Genomic DNA, 21,929 nt, shown 5'->3' with positions numbered 1-21,929 from the left:
TAATAATAATAATAATAATAATAACAATTATTATTATTTCTTTCTTTTCTCAGATGTTATGTCTGGTCAAAAATGGAAAGTGACGCGGACCTTGATCAAGCGTGACTTCCTTTTAACTGTACGGTATACGTTATATTGCATTTAGGAACTTTCGGGTAATTGAACATGTATCAATAATTACGGATTTCTGTAGTTGTATATATAAGTTTGGATGTAGCTGTATTGCATTGATGTATTGGTGGATATTGTGTGGTATGACTCCTGTAGTTGATAGTATAATCGGTATAATGTCAACTTTATCCTGATGCCACATGTCCTTGACTTCCTCAGCCAGTTGGATGTATTTTTCAATTTTTTCTCCTGTTTTCTTCTGTATATTTGTTGTATTGGGTATGGATATTTCAATTAGTTGTGTTAATTTCTTCATTTTATTGGTGAGTATGATGTCAGGTTTGTTATGTGGTGTTGTTTTATCTGTTATAATGGTTCTGTTCCAATATAATTTGTATTCATCATTCACCAGTACATTTTGTGGTGCATACTTGTATGTGGGAACGTGTTGTTTTATTAGTTTATGTTGTATGGCAAGTTGTTGATGTATTATTTTTGCTACATTGTCATGTCTTCTGGGGTATTCTGTATTTGCTAGTATTGTACATCCGCTTGTTATGTGATCTACGGTTTCTATTTGTTGTTTGCAAAGTCTGCATTTATCTGTTGTGGTATTGGAATCTTTAATAATATGCTTGCTGTAATATCTGGTGTTTATTGTTTGATCCTGTGTTGCAATCATGAATCCTTCCATCTCACTGTATATATTGCCTTTTCTTAGCAATGTGTTGGATGCGCCTTGATCGACGTGTGGCTGTGTTAGATGATACGGGTGCTTGCCATGTAGTGTTTTCTTTTTCCAATTTACTTTCTTCGTATCTGTTGATGTTATGCGATCTAAAGGGTTGTAGAAGTGGTTATGAAATTGGAGTGGTGTAGCCGATGTATTTATATGAGTGACTGCTTTGTGTATTTTGCTAGTTTCTGCTCGTTGTATAAAGAATTATTATTATTATTATTATTATTATTATTATTATTATTATTATTATTATTGACACTACAGAAAAAGTTTCCTGACAAATGACCTGATCTCTTTAAACTATTTAATTTACCTACCACAGAACAAGACAACCCTAAAAAAAAAAGAAAACCTCCTTTTCAATGATGTTCTTTGAGAAAATTATATTTTTAATGTATTCTAATCAAAATCAAAAATGTTTCACTGATATAAAGTATCTGCCTAAGAACGTTAAAAACAAGTTTTGCATCATCATCACCACCACCACATAATAATCATTTCTTTCTATGCTTACTATCTAAGCCAGTCATCAATAGTATTAATATTTTTACCACCACCACCACCACCACCACCACCACCACCACCACCACCACCTTGGATGATACTTTCAGCTAAACAATGAGCAGTGGACAAAAGAGGCAGTGATTTCCTATATATAAGCAGCAATAAGCTTTATAATCTTTTCTGTCACAAATATTTGGCTGTTTTCTCAGAGTATATCATGATTTCCAAGCTGATGGTGAGGGTGTAACAACATACAACACATGAAATTGCTGCCAAGTGAAACGAGCACAATGAAATTTATGATCTTGGTTGTCGCAAACAGTTCGCTGTTTCTTCCAAATATGTTGGAATGTCTTAAGTTGTGGTTATGGTGGGACCTGAGAACACAGCTGTTTTTTCCAAATAGATAGTGGATTTCGCTTCTGAACTGACATGAGAATGTGACATCATCTTCCCTTGTCTCTCGCTACCAAACATGCTTTCTGCCCATTGCTCTCTCACTGGCTGCATAGAACTAGCAGCCTACATACCCCTCCTTTGTTCCTGTCATACCTCACAGCAAGCATTGAAAACAATACTGCACAAAACACACTAGCATGCCAGGGGACCCTACCTAGACTGTTACAGTCTCCTGCAGCAATGTATACTATTGTTGAGTATTTGTCCACTTTTAAAGTCAATCCAATTCCAACTACTAATGGAAAGTCAGCTAACTCAGAAAAAGATTTAGTTGCAATCTCCCTTTCATTGCTGCTGTGAAAATAAGTTTTCTTTTTTGCTGATGTATAGCATATTTTGAAAAAATCTGACAACACATTTTGCTCAACAGAGCCAATTAACGAATGTTATTACTTATGTGTGAACTTTCTTCAATCAATTCATAAAAACCATTAACAATATTTCACTGTTGAAAAAGAAAGTGTATAAGCCATATAAGGAGGTTTGTACAGATTCTAACTTCCTTACCGCAGTGCCTTGGAGTTAGCACCATCTTAGTTGAATTAGACGTTCCCCATGATTGCACCAGTTGGAGGAGTACGAATGCTAGAGTCAGCAATTTTCTTACAACACAGCCTTTCCACATGCTTCAAAACAAATCTCAACGTGAACTCAATTCCCAAAGCTTTATCCGTAAATTTAAGATGACTCCTACAGTAATCTACTACAGGACATAAAAAAACCTTAAAAGTGTTGCCCTCAGCAGTAGCAGTTTAGTCTAAGAACTTAAGACAATGCTGTATTTTTCAAATGACAAATTTGGGAAAAGACCTTGACTTATAACTGGGCTAATACAGTAGTAACATATTATCAATGGAAGATTTTCTGAATGGCTGAAATAAGATGAAACTGAACCCCCGTTTAAGAAAGAAGGTAAACAAATACCACACAATTTCCAACCAATTTCACTTTTGCTAACATTTTTAAAATTTTTATAATACACAAATCAGCTCCATAATTACCTAAGTACAAATAATACATTGTCAAAATTACAGTTCAGGTTTCTAAAGGATTACAATACTGAGAAGGCTACTTACACACACAAGCTACTGGAATATTTTGTTATCTCTCAAAGGTTATGAGATTGTCAAACCACAATGTCCTTTTAAATAACTAGAATATTACAGTGTAAAATGAAATGCTGCTGAACAACTTAAATTTTATCTCCTTGACAGGAAACAAAGTGTATCAATAGTGTCTTAAGCTAGCAGATATTTTCCAAATTGGACTTAAGCCATTTCTTTGTCATTAAAATTTGTAAAAATTTACACTCTACGCAATTCAAAACCTTTAAGAGATTTCCCCAGTATATGCCTAAAACATGACAACAAGCAAATAGAATAGGGTGATAATATTAAATTTTTGTGATTGCAACATGTTAATGAACTGAACTGAGAGCATACCATACAACCGCTGAAGTGTTTAATTTGCAATGCGGATGACATCATACAATGGTGACAAAAATAAAAAAGCTAACATACTTCACTTATTTTTACTCCACAAAGACATAAGGGATCATTTTTTTGTAACTTATCAAGTCACGCTAAAGTTTTCCTAGTTCAAAATTTTGTAATATGAACTGGTTGTGGTTTAACCCTTTTAGTGCCAAATACGATCTGATCGTGATCCAGATTTTCGGCGAAAAATGCCAGTAACGATCTGATCGTGATGCCTTTCTCATTCGCTAGGAAATACTAACAACTTTGCCTTCAAGCGCGGAAAAAATGAATGAGAAAGGCATCACGATCAGATCGTTACTGGCATTTTTCGCCGAAAATCTGGATCACTATCAGATCGTATTTGGCACTAAAAGGGTTAAACTCTAGAAACTTGTTACGGGAATTGGGGATACTAACAACTGTTCTCCAATATACATTGAAGAGCCAAACAAATTGATACACCTGCCTAATATTGTGTAAGGCCCCCACGAGCATGCAGAAGTGCCGCAATACGTGACATGGACTCTACTAATGTCTGAAGTAGTGCTAGAGTGAACTGACTCCATGAATCCTGCATGGTTGTCCATAAATCCAGAAAAGTACGAGGGGGTAGAGATCTCTTCTGAACAGGATGTTGCAGGGGGTCTCAGTAACTTGCCAGCAGACATGAGAAGTGTAAAGTTCTGTTTAAGAGGAGTATTTATTAGTGACCAACACCTACTAGATAGACGACTACCTTAGTAGAATAGAATGATGTGTTTATATTAATATATAATAAAGTATTAAGTAAAATTTGACTTCTGTACATCTTCAGTACAGTAATGAGATCAATTTAACTAAGTGTTGTAAACTGATCTCTCGTGATGAGGTGGGTATAATGGCCCAAGAATTATTATACATATCTCAAGTGTACAGATTTTCTGACAAGTTCGTTGTTATCTTTTAAATGAAAATTTGGTTAAGTTATTTTGACTGCTTCCACACCCAAGACTAGCCTTTCACTCGGGATCTGTGAAGATATATTAGTACATTTTTTCTTTGTAAATATGTATTATGTATTCTTGTTTTGATTAGTTCTGTATCCTGTAAGATTTCCTCATTACAGATCTACGGAACGTAAGGTACTACTTCTTCTTCTTCTTCTTCTTCTTCTTCTTCCTCCTCCTCCTCCTAAAAAGTTTCTGCATATGTAGGTCCATTTGCAGAGGCTCTTCGAAGCTTCTGTTTCCCCCACAGTCTCTCATTCAGCATTTCCTCCCACTTTGGTTGTTCACATTGTCCTTCACATAGCCTTTCAATCTTGTTCGTGGTTTTCCAATTGGCCTCCTTCCAGATTTTGTCCATTCTAGAGCTCTTCTTGGAAGTCTTTCTCGTCTCGTTCTTGTAACACAGCCAAACCATTTAACCCCATTTCTGTCCATAGTTTCTTTTAGGGGACTGATCTGAAAAGTGTTCCACATTATTTCATTCCTTACCCTGTCCCTTCTTATCTTACCTTGACCAGGTCCATCATTCTTATACATATGTGAAAACTGGCATTTATGTCTGATACACAATAATAAAATTTTTAACCATTTTTCATCCCCTCCAAAATTTCATCCTTGATGTTTGCTTTCTTTCCTAACTTACTCCCCAGATTTTTGAAAGCATCTACTACTTTAATAGTATTTCCATTCCAACTTAAATTTCCTGTCGATCTTGATTATCTCCCTTCTTCTAAAGCTTTATTTCCATGCTAGCACCTTCAATCACTCTCCGCCAGGTATGTTTCTGCTAGTTTTCTTCCCAAATCATCAAATTTTCCAGTCAAACCTCTCTGTCTGTCCTAAAGCATTCTAATTTTTTACCATCTATTGCATCACAATTCAGGCATTTGTTATACAAGTTTCCGAATTGTTGCATCCCTCTTGACAGTTCCAGTCTATTCAAACCTTGCTGCATCGATCCCCTTCTAACAATGTTAATAAGCCTTTTTTTTTTATACCTACAAATGCAACTGCGATATCTTTTCCAAATAGCCTTGCTTTCCTACTACCTGTCTATCTGTAAATATGGCATCTACGGTTAATCTTCCAGATTGAAATCTTTTTTGTTGTTCTCTTAATTATGGCTCTATGTTTTATGATTTTCTGTTAAACTGTCTTCTCAAAAATCTTCATGCAGTGGCATAGTAATGTTATCCCCCATAGTTCTCCAGAGCACCTTCTAACCCTTCTTAAATATAAGAACAATAATTACCTTTGTCCAGTCAACAATAATATTTCAATGTATCCATACTATCCTCATTCTATACAACCACTGAATTCCAATATGTCCTGCGGATTTGAGCATTCCTATTTTGATGTCACCTATTCCATGAGCTTAGCTATTTTTCCATTTCTAATAAGGCTTTTTCTATGTACAACATCTGAAGATCATGTCTTTCTATTTCATCTACGATGGTGTTATTTCTTTTGCCTCCCTCTTATTTCATTACATGTATGTGTTTCATGCTGACCTTCATATAGATTTTGAAAGCATTCTCCCACCACAGATTTACCTTTCTTGTTGTACAATATCTTCTTGTCATACTTAAATTTCTCTTACGTTTCTTTTGAGACTTTTCCCCAAGATAGTTTCTTAGCCAATCTTACGCCTTTCCTTGCTACTCAGCTGTTTCTATTTGTCACTATTATGTTCTGTTCTGTTTCTGAACCATTCACTCCATGTGGTGGTGGTGGTCTTCACTGCTTCTGCAATTCTGATATTCCACCAAGAAATTTCTTTGCGTCTGACTCTTTCTGATGTCCTTCGCATGTTTCTGCCTTCCACTCTTTGAACCTCCTCGATTCTCTCTCTACACCCTTCCTCTCATCTTTGGGAAGCTCTGTTTTAATCTTTTGGATTTCTCCATCTTTTAGTTACCAGCACTTTGTTTTTGCCTCTTACATCTGTTTCAAACTCCAACTGTGTATGGTAAATTTGTGTGTATCTCTTTTCTTATATCATCCATTAGCAATTATCCATTTCTTTCTCAGACATGTGTCTAGTAATAAATCACCACCTGTGATGATCTCTGTGGCTTCCTATCACTGTTTCATGTCGTCTTCTATCATTCCCCACTCTGGCATTAAAGTATCCCACAACCACAGTATTGCTTGATGTTACAGCATCTTCCAGTTTAGAGGTAAACTTTTTATTTCTCATCTATTACTCATCCTGTTTGTGGGGCATAAACTTGAACTACATCAAGAATATTTCTTGGCACCACTGTCTTAAGTTTAAATGTTCTATTGCTTACATTTTCCACATTAAATACCTCATTTGCCAGTTCTTTAATTATTATTATTGCGACACAATTTCTTCTTTTGTCTATTCCCGACTGCCACATCTTTTACCCCTTTTCCAGCACCTTCATACCATTTTCCTTCTTTCTTACTTTAATTAGTCCCATTATCAGAAGGTACTTCTTTGTCGAAATACATTTGATATACTGTATCCTTCCACCCTTCTCTAAGGATACAACACAGATAGTCCTAACTCCTACACACTTCTTTGGAGGAAAACCTCTTTCATAGGGACTATATTGGCTGTCATACCTGACAGATCTGCTCAAAGGCTTCTGCTCACTTCTGGTGTTGATATTGATCCAAGAATCATTTTATTATTGAAAGTAAATGGATTATGCATTACTGGATTCTTTGACCTCTCATAGTGACACCATAGCCACATTAGCTGTCATTTATAAGTGTTACTGTAGGGCTTTCATAGCTAACGTAACTGTCTGAGGGTACACATAGTCCCCACTGTACTTCACCCCTACAGACAATCCCCGCACCAAATCACCTACAAACCACTTTCATTTAAATGTAGTATGGGAAATTACTACAAGAAACATTATAGAAGATAATGTAAGCCCATGGAGACAAGAGTGGGCACTCAAAAGGAATAAGGCTATTGTATAGGATCCCCAAGAAGAAAGTATGTTTGCAGCTGAGGCAGTTACCTTGATGACTCTCCAGATACTTTGCAAGAACCTTGTGAAGTCAGCCTTTCCAAGGAACAAGATGCTGGGCCAGGGGATGGCACTGGAGAAGCATGTTTACTGACAGAGGCACCTGAATCAGGGACATCGTCATCTCCATCCTCGTACCCATGGTATGATGCTGAAATGACACATTTATTGTGAGCAATTTCATACTCTTAAGTAGTCAAATTAAATAGTACTAATTCACCATCTCCCTAAGCAGAACATACATAGCTTATGAATTATTCGCAAATAATTTTGTACCTTCAGTTGTGTATCTTAGCACTCACTTCCATTACATCTGCAATGATAGAAAGTGCCCACCTTACCAGTTTCTCTCTAAAACTGACTGCAGATGCCTTAAAATCTGAAATCAATTTTTTATGGGAAAAAGGGAAAAACTGGAGATTCATCTCCATCTAATTAAAGCCTAACTCGAAACAAAATAACAGTGCACACGGTGTCACTTTCATCACGGAAGACACTGGGAAAAATCTTTATCCTAGAATCAACTTCTTCAAAAATTCACATACTGCACCCCACAGCATCACAAACAACTCCTTATTTAATAGTAGGACAAGGTAAGACTAGCGTTTACTCTGAACATCTTCAATACAGAAAACCTAAGTTGGTACTCGAAACAAGGGGCATAATGACACTTTGGATGATATTAGACTTATTCATCCCTGGTAGCACATTCCTGATGTAAGTCCTGATTTCATTTACCTCATAACAATGATTATGCAAGGATAAGAAGTTTGGTATCTCCAAATTAACTTTCTAGACCATCAGACAGTTTGCAACACTACATCAGAACTGATGATTTGTACCATACGCAGGTTAAGTTTCCAAAGCACTTTAAATGAGCTCTATGTTCCTTTCAGGGTATCTCCTTCACTATTCAATGACCATTTGTTTGAGTCCACAGTTACTTTCATCGATACAACTGCTACCCATAGTATATTTTGCTGCAGACACCATGAACACTCTTACTCTCAATATACCTAACACAGAGTATTTGATACCGTTGTTCCTGTTATGAGCTCCACAATAGTATATAGTAGTTTAATTTTGCCTCATTTAGATATAGTGAACTGCTTGGTTAAATCTATTACAGGTTACTTAGAGAATTCCAAATTAACTTACTTCATTACAATATCAAACTACAATAAGCACAAATTTATTAAGACTTTTTATTTTACAAAAATTATTTGTTCCAGAACATATATCTACCTATGAATTTAATATCTGTACATAATTACACACATACTGATACTACATGGAAGTTATATTTTATTTTAGAGTAAACAAATTAACCCTGACACTGAATCATAAAAAAATTACAATAAGTTTATATACATACAATTTCCTGACTTAGGTCCATCTCTCCTCCTCCTTTTTATCCTCTGCAGTGTATGGTTATTGTTGTCTGTGTTTTTTTGTTTACGACTCTTTGTCAATTTTTTCTTGATTTCTGCAAGAACCAAAGTATTTTTATTCTTAGACTATCATCACAAATAATATAGAAATAAAGCTGAAAAACCCTGATAATTTCATTTAACATAATACATTCCTATATTATTTCGAACAACACAGGGTCACAGCCACTCAAAATTAACACTCACTTGCTGTCAAGGTATTTGTCATGGTTTTCTTCAGCCTGCTTGTATACTTTCTTCTTGGTTCAACTTGATGTTTTTTGTTTCTTCGTTCTACAACTGTATCTCTGTCAAACTTCGGAAGACCAGCAGCTCTCATGGATTTTAAACTGCTTCGTAATGTCTTCTGCTGCCATTCAGTGGTTTTCATGATACCTTCATAATAGATGCTCTCTTTAACATCTGTAAAGAATAAAAATAGAGGGGTGATACTTTCAGAACATAAGATTTAACCAAAATTCAGCTACACTGGGGAGCTATTTTGTGATCCCAAGACATTACAAAAAAGCTTTTGACTTGTTAACTTGGTCTATATCCGAAGTTAAGCAGTGCATAATGCGTAGCCAACTCAGCAACAGGATGCAGAGATGAACTCTCCAATAAAGAATGAGCAGCACTGAGAAATCTTTGGGAGGAAAAAGAAACTTTAATTCTGCCAACCAACAATGCTATGGTCCTCTTAAGTAGATTACAATCAAAAGAATTGCAATCTTTTAAATGACATTGTCTACAGATGTATAGATTTGATCCTACGAATAATACCGAGAAGAATATCGTGACTTTTCTCAATGTGTCAGGCTTGCCACACATCATTACAGGTATTAGAACACGAGCAGCTGTGCCACCAAGATTATAGCTCTTCCTAATGTGCACAAGGAAAGCGTTCCTCCAAGACCCAAAGGTATCAATATTGGTCCATCTACATAGCAGCTGGAAAAATACCTGAAACAACACCTCAGTGAATATGTGAAGTGTGAGCACCACATCTGAAACTCTGAACACTAAATCAGTCAACGGCGGCTCCAGGATATGGATATTATAGTCAGTTTTAATGTAGTCTACCTCTTTATGACCATTGTGTTTCTACGGTAAAGTATGAGGATTGCTTCATTGACCTTTTCAGCACACACTGATCATCATCATCTCTATTCAAAGGAAAATGATATGAACAAACTAATTGTGTGATTATGGGTAACCCATTATCACCTCTTGTGGCAAACCTGTAACGCATCAGTCACTTTGAACCCAAGCACAATGGCCTCTACCTCCACATGTCGAGCCATCACACTTCTATCACAAAGCAATTTGGTGAGAAAGACTCTCGTGCACAGACCTCCGACCACTCTCAGACAAGGACAGCCTTGCGAAAGAGCAGCAGCACGTGTGAAGTGTGTTCTGAAGGACTGGATGCCCAGAGTGTCAAATGGAGCATGAGTTGGAGTCAAAATAAAGACTGCTTGATAAAGTGGCTGAGGGTAAGTTTGAAACACAGAAAGAAGCTAAGAGTTGCTTATCTACCTTACGCTGGCCAAATAACTGGAAAGATCAGGAGACTCCTGTGCTGCTGCCAAAAAAGAGGGAAGTCTTCTCTGCAATGTTAAAAGACAACCTACGTCTTTGAAAGCCAGGTGTGTATCACTTTCCGTCAAAATGTAGCACGTCTTGTGTGGGACCGGATTATTACAGCAGTCTACGAAAGATGCTAGGAACATTAGTGACACCCCGATGAAAACCACCCACACCAATCAGCTATCATCTAGCACAGTATCATGGAGCAAATGCCTAGTTTATGGGACCGTTATTAAGAAATCTAAGGCATAATCCATAGCACTTCAGGCAGGGCAGTTACCTTCATAGTCTCTGATGTTATTGAATTTTGCACACGTTAAAATTCAGGAATAAGTAAGAAACACGTAGTTTTCTGTGTTCCCCCCCCCCCCCCCCCCAAAAAAAAAAAAAATTATTCCTGCCCCAGCATACAGGCCTCCAATGATGATACAGCAAACGCCATTTTTAAGATGGGAATTTCGGAATTTTTTTTTAAAATGCTGTATCTCTGTAACAGTTCTATATACTTTGTTAGAGCTTTTTAATTGAAAAGTAATTGTTTTATGATTACAATGGTATCCTCTGTTTGGACATTCCTGTCAAAGTTCTTTTACTGTCACCTATTGATTTTTTTTTGTAATTTACAGGTTTTTTTTAAATTTTTTTTATTAGTTCCATGTAGTACTACATTCTCTGTAAAGGAGAGCTTCCACTTTTAATTTGGATGGGTTTTATTTTAACAAATATTTTTTTTCAATTTGCAAGGGTAATGTATGTCTTCACTGAAGTTGTTTCTTGCCAATTTCTTTGTTACAATGTTTTTTCTATTGTCTTTGTTGCAGTTATTTCTTATCATTCTCTTTGTTGCAGTTATTTCTTTTCACTTTCATTGTTGCAGATATTACACTCTGTAGTAGTTTGTCAGTTTCTTTCATGGTAGTTCATTGCAGGTTTCTGTACTGTAGTTGTTCAATGCTTATTTGTTTACTGAAGAGGCTTCTAAGAAATCTGAGACCATCCAGTGAGTTCTGTGAAAAGGACTGAAATGTCTTCTGACTGGGGCCACAGGAGAGAGACGTATGCTGGCTATTTGCATATCCATAAACGAGTGATATTTAAAAACTCACCACAGACTTTGTTCAGGTTGGGAACAAGTGTTCTCATTTTAAGACTATGTTTCGAAGTGCAGATGTTTCCAGTGACGACTTTGTGTGTTCCAAATATTTTGACAGAATAACAATGATAGTATCTGAACAAGATGAAGCCACCCATGGTGCAGATGCTGCGGATTTTACATCAATAGAGGAGGAAATAAATATCCTGAATCAGTCAACTACAGAGTTGCGGGTTAGTCCTGTTAAGAAACAGTAGAGCAGAGAGCTTACTAAAGCTATGGATGAATACATTACAGCAAAACTGACCACACTTTTCAAAGTAGAAATTCCATCTTCAGAAGAAAATGAACGAAAGCACTGTTGCACCCCTTGCCAGGAATTTTTCACAAATATCAATTCAGCTGTTGAATATTGTGCATTCTACAGTGAAAAGGTGCAAGTTAACCATGTAGTTAACTATTATTCCAGAGACGTTCTTAAAGAAAACAATTTTGAACCACTTTCCATCAGTATCAAAGTACATGGTAGACAAATCAAGAAATGTGAGGTCTGTAAAAGGAGTCTTTGGAAGACCAGATCCCTATTATAGCCATCCTGTAGAAACAACTGAAGTTCAAATAGTGCACTTGTTTTATCTGGAAGATAAATGGGACTGTTTTCACCAGAGTGCCAACAAAAAAGACACTATAACTGTAACAGTTAGAAGTCAAAAAGTTGTGGAAGTGAAGATGTACATGACTCGCAGTATTAAAGAAACTTCTGCAATTTACAAGAGCAACTATACAACTTCACATATTGGAAGATCAAAATTTTATGCACTACGACCTAAGTGGGTAGTTCCACACCAACCTACAGATGTCTCTCTGTGTGTGTACTGTGTGAATTTTGAACTCTGTGTGGTAACTTTGAAGAACTTACTGGAGGATGTGATATACAACACCTTGGTTGGGCGTGTGAAGTCATTAGTAGTCTGTGACGTAAAGCAAGATACCTGTTTGTTTCAAGAATGTGGTGACTGTCCTGGAAAGGGAGGACTGTCTTTACAGACACTTGGCCTGGAAGACGTAGCAAATAACTCTGCAGAAATTACATATGTGACATGTAAAGAAAATAAACTAATTAAGAAAACTGTTGCCTCTGACAGTTTTATTGATGAACTTGGTAAATGGTCAGTGAAAGCAGTAACACACCAGCATCTGAAGAAATTGCAACAACAACATAGTGCAGGAGTGAAAGGGTGTGTAATGGCTGAAGAACTATGTTTAGTGCTTCACTGTGATTTTGTTGAGAACTAGTCTGCAACTCTTCCGCAATAAGTACAAGGGTATCATTGGAGTAATGACCAGGTTTCAATTTTTACAGGAGTGATATTTCCAATACAAGACCACAACTGTTGCAGTTTTAAGTGATGACACGGGCCATGACTCAGCACATGCTTTGCTAGCAGTGCGCAAAATTCTTTAACTGCAAACAGGGGCAGAGAAGATCATTATTTCTGATGGTGCTCCCAGTCATTTTAAAAATTGTTACCAGCTGTTTGAATTGAGTAAGTTGCTTGTGCCAACTGACTTGGTATACAGTGCTACTGGTCACAGGAAAGGGTCTTGTGATGGTAGGAGGCCTGCTGAAGCACCACGCTACAAAACAATCTTTCCGGACCAAATATAGCTGTGATTCAGAATGCTGAAGATTTTACAATAGTCGTGAAATCTTACACATCCACAGCCCTCATTCTTTTGTCCAAAGAGGAAATCGAATAAGACTGTGTGGAGAAAAAAGAAGAATGGTCCAAACACACTACTCCTGTGAAAGGGATTCAGAAGACATTTTTGGACTCAAAGTGATGGGCAAACTCTTATTGCACACACTTTAAAGAGCAAGAAAGAAAAATTTCGTTTGTTCGGCCAACACCTCAGAAACCGTGTTAATATTCAGATTCACAATGTGAGAAGGATGATGTTTGTGGCATGTGTGTATGACTGTGACTGATGGATTGCAGGGATTATAGACACCAGTTATGATTTAAACAAAATTGTAGTAAACTTTATGTTACCACATGGACCAGCTGCTGGATATAGCTTTACAGCTGAAGGACAGCAACAATGCCATCAGTGCTCACTTCCTGTTCACAATATTTTGAAGTTTGTAAGTGCTCCAGTTCCTATTGGTTCAACAGGAAGACATCACTCTATATCAAAGGAAGATACTGAAGCAGTGAAACACAGTTTTAGTCCATTGACTGGCTAATTTCAGTTCAAAATAGAGTGCACAGAAGCTGTATAAATTGAAACCTTTACGTCTTTGGACCTTTCACATACATTTTGGAACCATTTAAAATGCTTGAAAAATGAGTCTCTTACTCATCTTTCAAAACTAAAATTATGTTAAATAAGGCTAAGTTTTGAGTTTTATGAGCCTGTTATGTGATAATGTGGTAATAAAACAGGTATTATGTATGACAAAAATTTCAATTGTTTATAAAAACTGTTCAACCTAAAAGTGGAATCTCTCTTCTTTCAGGAAATGTAGAACTATACGGTCCTAATAAAAATAAATAAAAAAATTACGGATTGGCATTTTTGGGAAAAAATCCATAAATTATAAAAAAAATGTTCAGAACACTATAGTAAAACAACTTTGACAGAAAAGTCCAAAAGGAGGCTTTCTTTGTAATCATAAAGCAATATTCTTTCAAATAAAAGAAACCCCAACGAAATATCTGGAACTGTTCCATAAATACAGCACTTTAAAATTTTTTCCAAAAATTCGCATCTTCAAAATGGTGTGCGCAGTATATCTTTGGAGGGCTGTATCTCTCAGCAGAAATTTTTCTGGAGAAAACAAAAAAATACGTGTTCCTTACTTAGACCATTTTAACACATGCTAAATTCGATAACGTCCGAGACTATGAAGGTAAGACTTTTTCCTAGCCTGCCTGAATTGATATGGACTATGCCCTAAGGAAATAAAGATGTCTGGGAATCTGATGAACAGGGATGGAGGTTGTAATTTAAATAATGCTTGCTGTACAGCAATCAATTTATGAAGATCTCATTGGGCATCACATTCACATGAATTGGGAAACAATGAGAATGTAAGTGTGGGTTCTGAAAACAAAGCAGCATCACAGGACATAGCAGGTGAACTCTTTAGTCTTAATCAGCTAGAAATTGTGGTGTGATACCAAAAACAGTTCGTATCTGGTTCGAGTCCATGCAGAGAGTACACATAACAGCACAAATCTCAGCATCTGAAGAAGATAACAGAGTTGATCATTGAAATATCGTGCAAAGAGACTAAAATAAAAACTGTTTGTTGCTGCAAATAAAACGAGAATCAATATTTCGACATTTTTACAGAAAAATTCATATATTTTAATAAGCCCAATAATTCTTTCGGTAGGATGTCTCACAGCAATAAAGACAACTATAATACTGCTGACAGACCCATTTCAGTGGTCATCAAGATATTTAAGCAATCAAAAAATTTTTGCTAGACCATTTCTCTGTCATACTTCTTGTATGGCCTCATTCAGCAAAATATGTATGATATTTTTTGAAGAGTTTACAAAATGGAAGAGGTACTGGCAGAATTTAAATTGGGAATGTATCACAAAAATGTCTCATAAAAACAGTATGTTCCCATTAAACCAAAATCAATAATTTTGACTGCAAAATAAAAACTAATAGATTCTTGAATTTTTCTTAAGCAAATTTTGTTAAAAACACAAAATGTCTCGGTGGTTGGTGCAAAATGGATAAGTCCACAGACTACAAAAATCTGAGTAGCAGCTGTGCCTTTAGCGTGCGATTTTTCCTATGTATCCCATTTTTATTTTACATTCAAGGCCATTAATAACTTTTCACATTCAAATTATGGCTCATTACAAAACTTTAATTTGTATTATTTTTGTAAAATGTTTATTTGTGGACTTATCACATTACTCCTCAAATAATCTTGACTTTCAGAATGATCCAATACAAAAAATGAAACTCTGCCACAAATTAATCCTACAGCTGGTGTATTTTATACCAGTCACCTTTCATCCTCCACCAAGAGAGCGTCAAGCCTCATAGCTGCTGTTACCTTTCCAGTTATTGCTTAGCTTATTTTTAGTTGTGTCAGAGCAATTGCAGCATCAACATGTCAATGACAACACTACGTTATTCCTAGAATTGTAGCTGCAATGTACTGTGTACACCACATACCTTGTCATGTAAGTACTACTTCATATTGTCAACATTATCTCTTTTACAGGGAGACAATTATTGAACTATTAAAAAAAAAAAAAATTAATTACAAACTATAGCGAGGACACATTTTACTTCAGCATATAAACATCACTACAGATATTTGATACAGATTAATACATTTTCTATATGCCTGCCATCATTGGCGATGATGTGGCACAGATGAATAGCGTAATTCTGCGAGACCTGCTGAAGTGTCGGAACATCAACGCTGTTTTTGATCTCCTCAATGCCGGTTTTCAGCTTAACTGTGGTTTTGGAGTTATTGCTGTACACCTTGTCTTTAATATAACCCCACAAAATGGAGTCGCATTTGTTCAGATCTGGAGAATATGGTGGCTAACGAGGCCCATACCAGTGGCCTCTGGGTACCCCAGAGCCAAAATGCAGTCCCCAAAGTGCTCCTCCAGGATGTCAAACACACTCCTGCTTCAACTGGGTCAAGCTCCACCTTGCATAAACCACATCTTGTCGAAATCAGGGAGTAATTTTGGATAATGGGGATGAAATCATTCAAAACCTTCACGTAGCGTTCGGTAGTCACCGTGTTATAAAGGAATATCGCACCAATTATTCCACGACACTGCATACCACACAGTCACCCGTTGAGGGTGAAGAGACTTCCTGATCATGAAATGCGGAATCTCAGTTCCCCCTAACGCGCCTCTTTTGCTTATTCACAAACCCATCCAAATGAAAACAGGCTTTGCCGCTAAAACCAAATTGAATACATTGTAGTGATTCCCGTCATGCCCTGCGGCCAATTGTGCAGTTTGAATGTCCTAACACAAACCGTTAAGAAGTTACAATGATTTTGTTTCATGAAGTTCAATAATTGTCACACTGTACGTTTACATGAAGCAGTGTGCCAAAACGTGGTATATTTTGGAGAAGTCCATTATTATACTTCATTACCTGCTAACAATAGTTCATATTTCTAATTTTAGGGTCAAACAATACTTCACACAGGAGGAATTAGGGTAAACACTTTTAGAGGCACTTGCAGAAGATCAACAACTGCGAAGATATTGATAATTTGTTCTCCGACAGGGAGGATGAGATAATATTACCAAGAGATCATAATACACTCCTGGAAATGGAAAAAAGAACACATTGACACCGGTGTGTCAGACCCACCATACTTGCTCCGGACACTGCGAGAGGGCTGTACAAGCAATGATCACACGCACGGCACAGCGGACACAACAGGAACCGCGGTGTTGGCCGTCGAATGGCGCTAGCTGCGCAGCATTTGTGCACCGCCGCCGTCAGTGTCAGCCAGTTTGCCGTGGCATACGGAGCTCCATCGCAGTCTTTAACACTGGTAGCATGCCGCGACAGCGTGGACGTGAACCGTATGTGCAGTTGACGGACTTTGAGCGAGGGTGTATAGTGGGCATGCGGGAGGCCGGGTGGACGTACCGCCGAATTGCTCAACACGTGGGGCGTGAGGTCTCCACAGTACATCGATGTTGTCGCCAGTGGTCGGCGGAAGGTGCACGTGCCCGTCGACCTGGGACCGGACCGCAACGACGCACGGATGCACGCCAAGACCGTAGGATCCTACGCAGTGCCGTAGGGGACCGCACCGCCACTTCCCAGCAAATTAGGGACACTGTTGCTCCTGGGGTATCGGCGAGGACCATTCGCAACCGTCTCCATGAAGCTGGGCTACGGTCCCGCACACCGTTAGGCCGTCTTCCGCTCACGCCCCAACATCGTGCAGCCCGCCTCCAGTGGTGTCGCGACAGGCGTGAATGGAGGGACGAATGGAGACGTGTCGTCTTCAGCGATGAGAGTCGCTTCTGCCTTGGTGCCAATGATGGTCGTATGCGTGTTTGGCGCCGTGCAGGTGAGCGCCACAACCAGGACTGCAGACGACCGAGGCACACAGGGCCAACAGCCGGCATCATGGTGTGGGGAGCGATCTCCTACACTGGCCGTACACCACTGGTGATCGTCGAGGGGACACTGAATAGTGCACGGTACATCCAAACCGTCATCGAACCCATCGTTCTACCATTCCTAGACCGGCAAGGGAACTTGCTGTTCCAACAGGACAATGCACGTCCGCATGTATCCCGTGCCACCCAACGTGCTCTAGAAGGTCAACTACCCTGGCCAGCAAGATCTCCGGATCTGTCCCCCATTGAGCATGTTTGGGACTGGATGAAGCGTCGTCTCACGCGGTCTGCACGTCCAGCACGAACGCTGGTCCAACTGAGGCGCCAGGTGGAAATGGCATGGCAAGCCGTTCCACAGGACTACATCCAGCATCTCTACGATCGTCTCCATGGGAGAATAGCAGCCTGCATTGCTGCGAAAGGTGATATACACTGTACTAGTGCCGACATTGTGCATGCTCTGTTGCCTGTGTCTATGTGCCTGTGGTTCTGTCAGTGTGATCATGTGATGTATCTGACCCCAGGAATGTGTCAATAAAGTTTCCCCTTCCTGGGACAATGAATTCAAGGTGTTCTTATTTCAATTTCCAGGAGTGTAGTAACTCAGAAGTTGAGTGTGATGGAAGATTACCTTCCATCCATACCCAATAAACCAGCAAATATATGGCATCAAAATATTTGCTTATGTGATGCTAAGTCATTCTACATCGGTTTTTCACATGTTTACTGCGACTAACCGAGCCAATAAAAGGCACGAATGTAAATGTAGCAATAAACAAATTTATACCAGCTGTCTGCTGTCTCTCTCCCCCTACTGCAAAACAAAATTACTTGTGTAGGAACCCTAAGAAAGAACACAAAAGAAATCCCACCTGAGATTTTGCCAATGAGAATATAGAAACCAGTCTGGCAGTTTTTTGATCCAGAAAGACATTACAATGTAATTGCATGTACTTAAACATAACAAATCTGTTTTACTCATTCTGACAACATACAATAAAGGAACAGTAGATGAGGCCACTAAGAAATCGCACATTGTATTAGATTATATTATGACAAAAAAGTGGGGTTGATACCGTTGACCAAATGTGCAGGAAATATTCAACAACACGAATGACAAGAAGATGGCCAATGGTTATATGGTACACACTGTTGAGCTTGGCCATTACCAATGCACAGGTGTTGTTTCAGACAAATAAAAAGAACAAGAAATATCAACGTTGCATTTTCTAAAAAAACTTTTCTTCTCAACACATGAAACCATGTCTTATTTGAAAGATCTGCAATACCAAATTTATCAACTGTTGTTAGCTTGTATCCATGCCATTACGAAGAAGAGAGGCATATATAGGAGCTCCAAATGAAGAAAAAAGGTATATGTCGAAAGGCAAAGAATATCTCCAGAACAATAAGACATGACTCCCTTAATGATTTTGTTTGCATAAATCATTCTCAAACAACAGTTCTCGCCGAAAAATGCAGAGTGTGTTAACCTGAGCTTGAAAACAATGTGTGTGTAAATTATTCCATTATTTGTAATCACCATATGACGTAATGTGCAAGCCCGCTATACAATTCATTTAGCGAGCCACTTGTTGCGATAGAAACGGTTTATCAGTTTATACAAATAACTTTCACAAAATCTGGATGTTGCAATAGGTCAAAATAACAGCCAATAATTTAACTCATGGACAATCTTTAGGCACTGCTTTTAATGGAAATGATTTGGAAACAGCAATTTGATGACAGTATTTGATAGCAGATTTTTTAACATTCCAGAACACTGCCCCTCCCCCCTTCAGACACCAAAAGTATGTAATGTGGAACTGACCACTAGATGTCACGAGAAGTGGATCTCCCAGTGTATAAGGATGCGAGGAGTATTTTGTAGTCTGTAGAGAAGCAATAAAAGCAGAATTATGCAGTCAGCTGATCCTAGTGGCTTTGAAAGCGGACTAGTCATTGGGCCTCACCTGAGTAACAGATTTATCAGGGACATTTCAGTCCCCCTAAAGCCACCCAAATCAACTGTTAGTGACATGACTGTGGACTGGAAACTTGAAAGAAAAACCAAGGCTAAACCGATAGCAGACAGACCTCGTGTAGTGAAGGACAGTGACCACTACGCATTGTAGACTGTGGTTGTACAAAATCAGCAGAAGGAACTACAAACAAGTTCCAATGTGCTACCAGCAGCCAGCAGAGTCCAGCTAGCACTGTCACTGTGTGCAGGATGTTATAAAAGAATCTTTCAGATGGTCAACTTCATTTTGTTTTTTCATCTGGGATCCACCTTCGAACTTCTTTGGCCATGTATTATCATCCATTTGTTCGAAATAGTCACACCACATAAGTTTTTCATTTCTATGGTTTCCACAATATTCCCATCTATGTCCATAACTTTTTCTGTTTTCTTCCTTACTTGTGTGAACTGGAAACCTGAAAGAACAACCACCAATAGCAGTCAGACCTCGTGTAGTGAAGGACAGTGACGACTACGCATTGTAGACTGTGGTTGTACAAAATCGGCAGAAGGAACTACAAACAAGTTCCAAAGTGCTACCAGCAGATTCCAACACACTGTCTCCAGGAATAATTTTTTGTGAATAGCAGTTACCTTTTTCCTCATTGTTATTCCCCAAACTTCTGAGCCATATATCCATATGCTTTCTGCTCGTTTTGTATACGGCCTTTTTAGTTTTATTTATACACATATTACTACACAGAATGGGTTTAACTGAGAAATTACACGTTTCCCAGCCTTATCTTACTTTTAATATATGTTACTCCTAGACGTTAAGTGATGAAAAAATTTTGTATCAAATTCACAGTACTTAAATCATGCTGTTGGTCACTACCCAGTACCATATACTTGGTTCTCTCTGCGTTTATTTTCAAACTCAATTAAACAGCTTCCTTAGTAAGTGGATAGTCGTCACTATATCTCAGCAACCATCACTTGGTCATCAGTGAAAAGGGGAGAGTATAGTTTTATCACCTCCCCTTGAAATTTTACTTTCCCAAGTCTTTAATCTTTCGTTTTCATAAACTTTACGATAAATTTTACAAGTCAGATGGACCTGTGAACTACCTTGCCGAACGCATTTGATAATTTTTAATTTCTTCGAGTTGTGCAATACCCAACTAGACGACAAAAGTATTGCGCAACATTAGAAAATTACTGGTTCGTGTAAAGAAGAACGTGACGGTAAGGAGGCAATTTGGTTGGTTGGTGTTTTTGTGTAGTAGTCAACAATTGCCCACTCAGTCGTTTGGAGGGAGCTGTGCCGGCATATGGTGAGTCAGATGTGCGTGGGGGCGCGCGCGCTTTGACCGGGACGGCTGGAGTGCTGCGCTGGCGCAGGCTTATCGACGCGACGAAACGCGGCCGCACACTGCGCGACTTTTATGGATCTCCAAACGTGATTATGTACCTGCCATGTGACTCACCAGTTCCTCCACCCGAGCATGCTCAATGCGCTCTCTCATATGGCACATTTTCTAGCGTTACTGGAAAAACCCGGTACGCACATATTTGAATTAAACGAAAAGCGCGCGCAAAGCTTTTTCCACTGTGCACAGTGCTTACTGTTATGCAGGCATACAACTGTCTTCATTTATATTTAAGCAACACTTCATAATTTCAGGTTGAATATACAGTATCTCAACATAAATTACGAGCCATTTCTACTTTTCACAACATGCGGTGATTCATCAAAGCCAAATAATTTTCAGCATACTGATTCAAGAATGATATCCCAGCTAGCACTACTAGATCGAGCTCTAGCGTGCCACTTTCACGCAGTCCTCCACTTACCGCCGAAATTTGATAATTTGTCTTCAAATAATAAACAACACACTTGGCGATATCGAAACAACGCTTTCAAGACAAAAGATACCGATACTAAAAATATTAATAGTGCTATTCATGATGAACAGTTGTGTGGCGATCAAAGAATTTTCAATTGACGTGTAATGTATATGAGTCTCGCACTTCTTTACTAGTAAACAATGTAATGAATCTGAACAAATCAGCTTGACAACGAACCTTATCTATTATGGGCAGTGAATAGAGTGGATTGTGCTAAATGTATGTTCCAACGATAATATTGCAGATGACCCGCAGTTTGCCACTCACAATTTGATCTAAAACGTCGGTAACGTCTCTCTAACTGATAGCAAACACGATTAAGAGAGTTCCACTTCTATGCTCTTTGGGAAAAATCTCTCTACGTTCGACGCATCCCACTGGCACACCAATATAGTCGGCAACATTGTACCTATAATGCCAACTCCTTAAAACTACAGAGGAAAATAAAGTTCTTTGTCTATGAATTTCGATAACACGCAGTATTTATGCATTGAAAAAAGGATTT

The 21,929-nt window shown here is 38.3% G+C and overlaps 1 protein-coding gene across 1 annotated transcript in view; it reads right to left on the bottom strand.

The window, feature by feature from the left end:
- LOC124787216 (KAT8 regulatory NSL complex subunit 1) overlaps positions 1 to 21,929 on the bottom strand; it is a 265,281-nt gene that overhangs the window by 44,734 nt on the left and 198,618 nt on the right. Inside the window, exons 5-7 of the mRNA XM_047254326.1 lie at positions 8,923 to 9,138; positions 8,661 to 8,771; positions 7,277 to 7,436 (exon numbers count right to left, since the gene is read on the bottom strand). Coding sequence (XP_047110282.1) covers positions 7,277 to 7,436; positions 8,661 to 8,771; positions 8,923 to 9,138 — 487 coding nt within the window. The remainder of the gene's footprint in view (positions 1 to 7,276; positions 7,437 to 8,660; positions 8,772 to 8,922; positions 9,139 to 21,929) is intronic.

The sequence above is a fragment of the Schistocerca piceifrons genome, chromosome 1, assembly GCF_021461385.2.
Source record: "Schistocerca piceifrons isolate TAMUIC-IGC-003096 chromosome 1, iqSchPice1.1, whole genome shotgun sequence".
NCBI classification, from domain to species: Eukaryota; Metazoa; Arthropoda; class Insecta; order Orthoptera; family Acrididae; genus Schistocerca; species Schistocerca piceifrons.
This window is presented reverse-complemented; position numbering and strand designations above follow the sequence as displayed.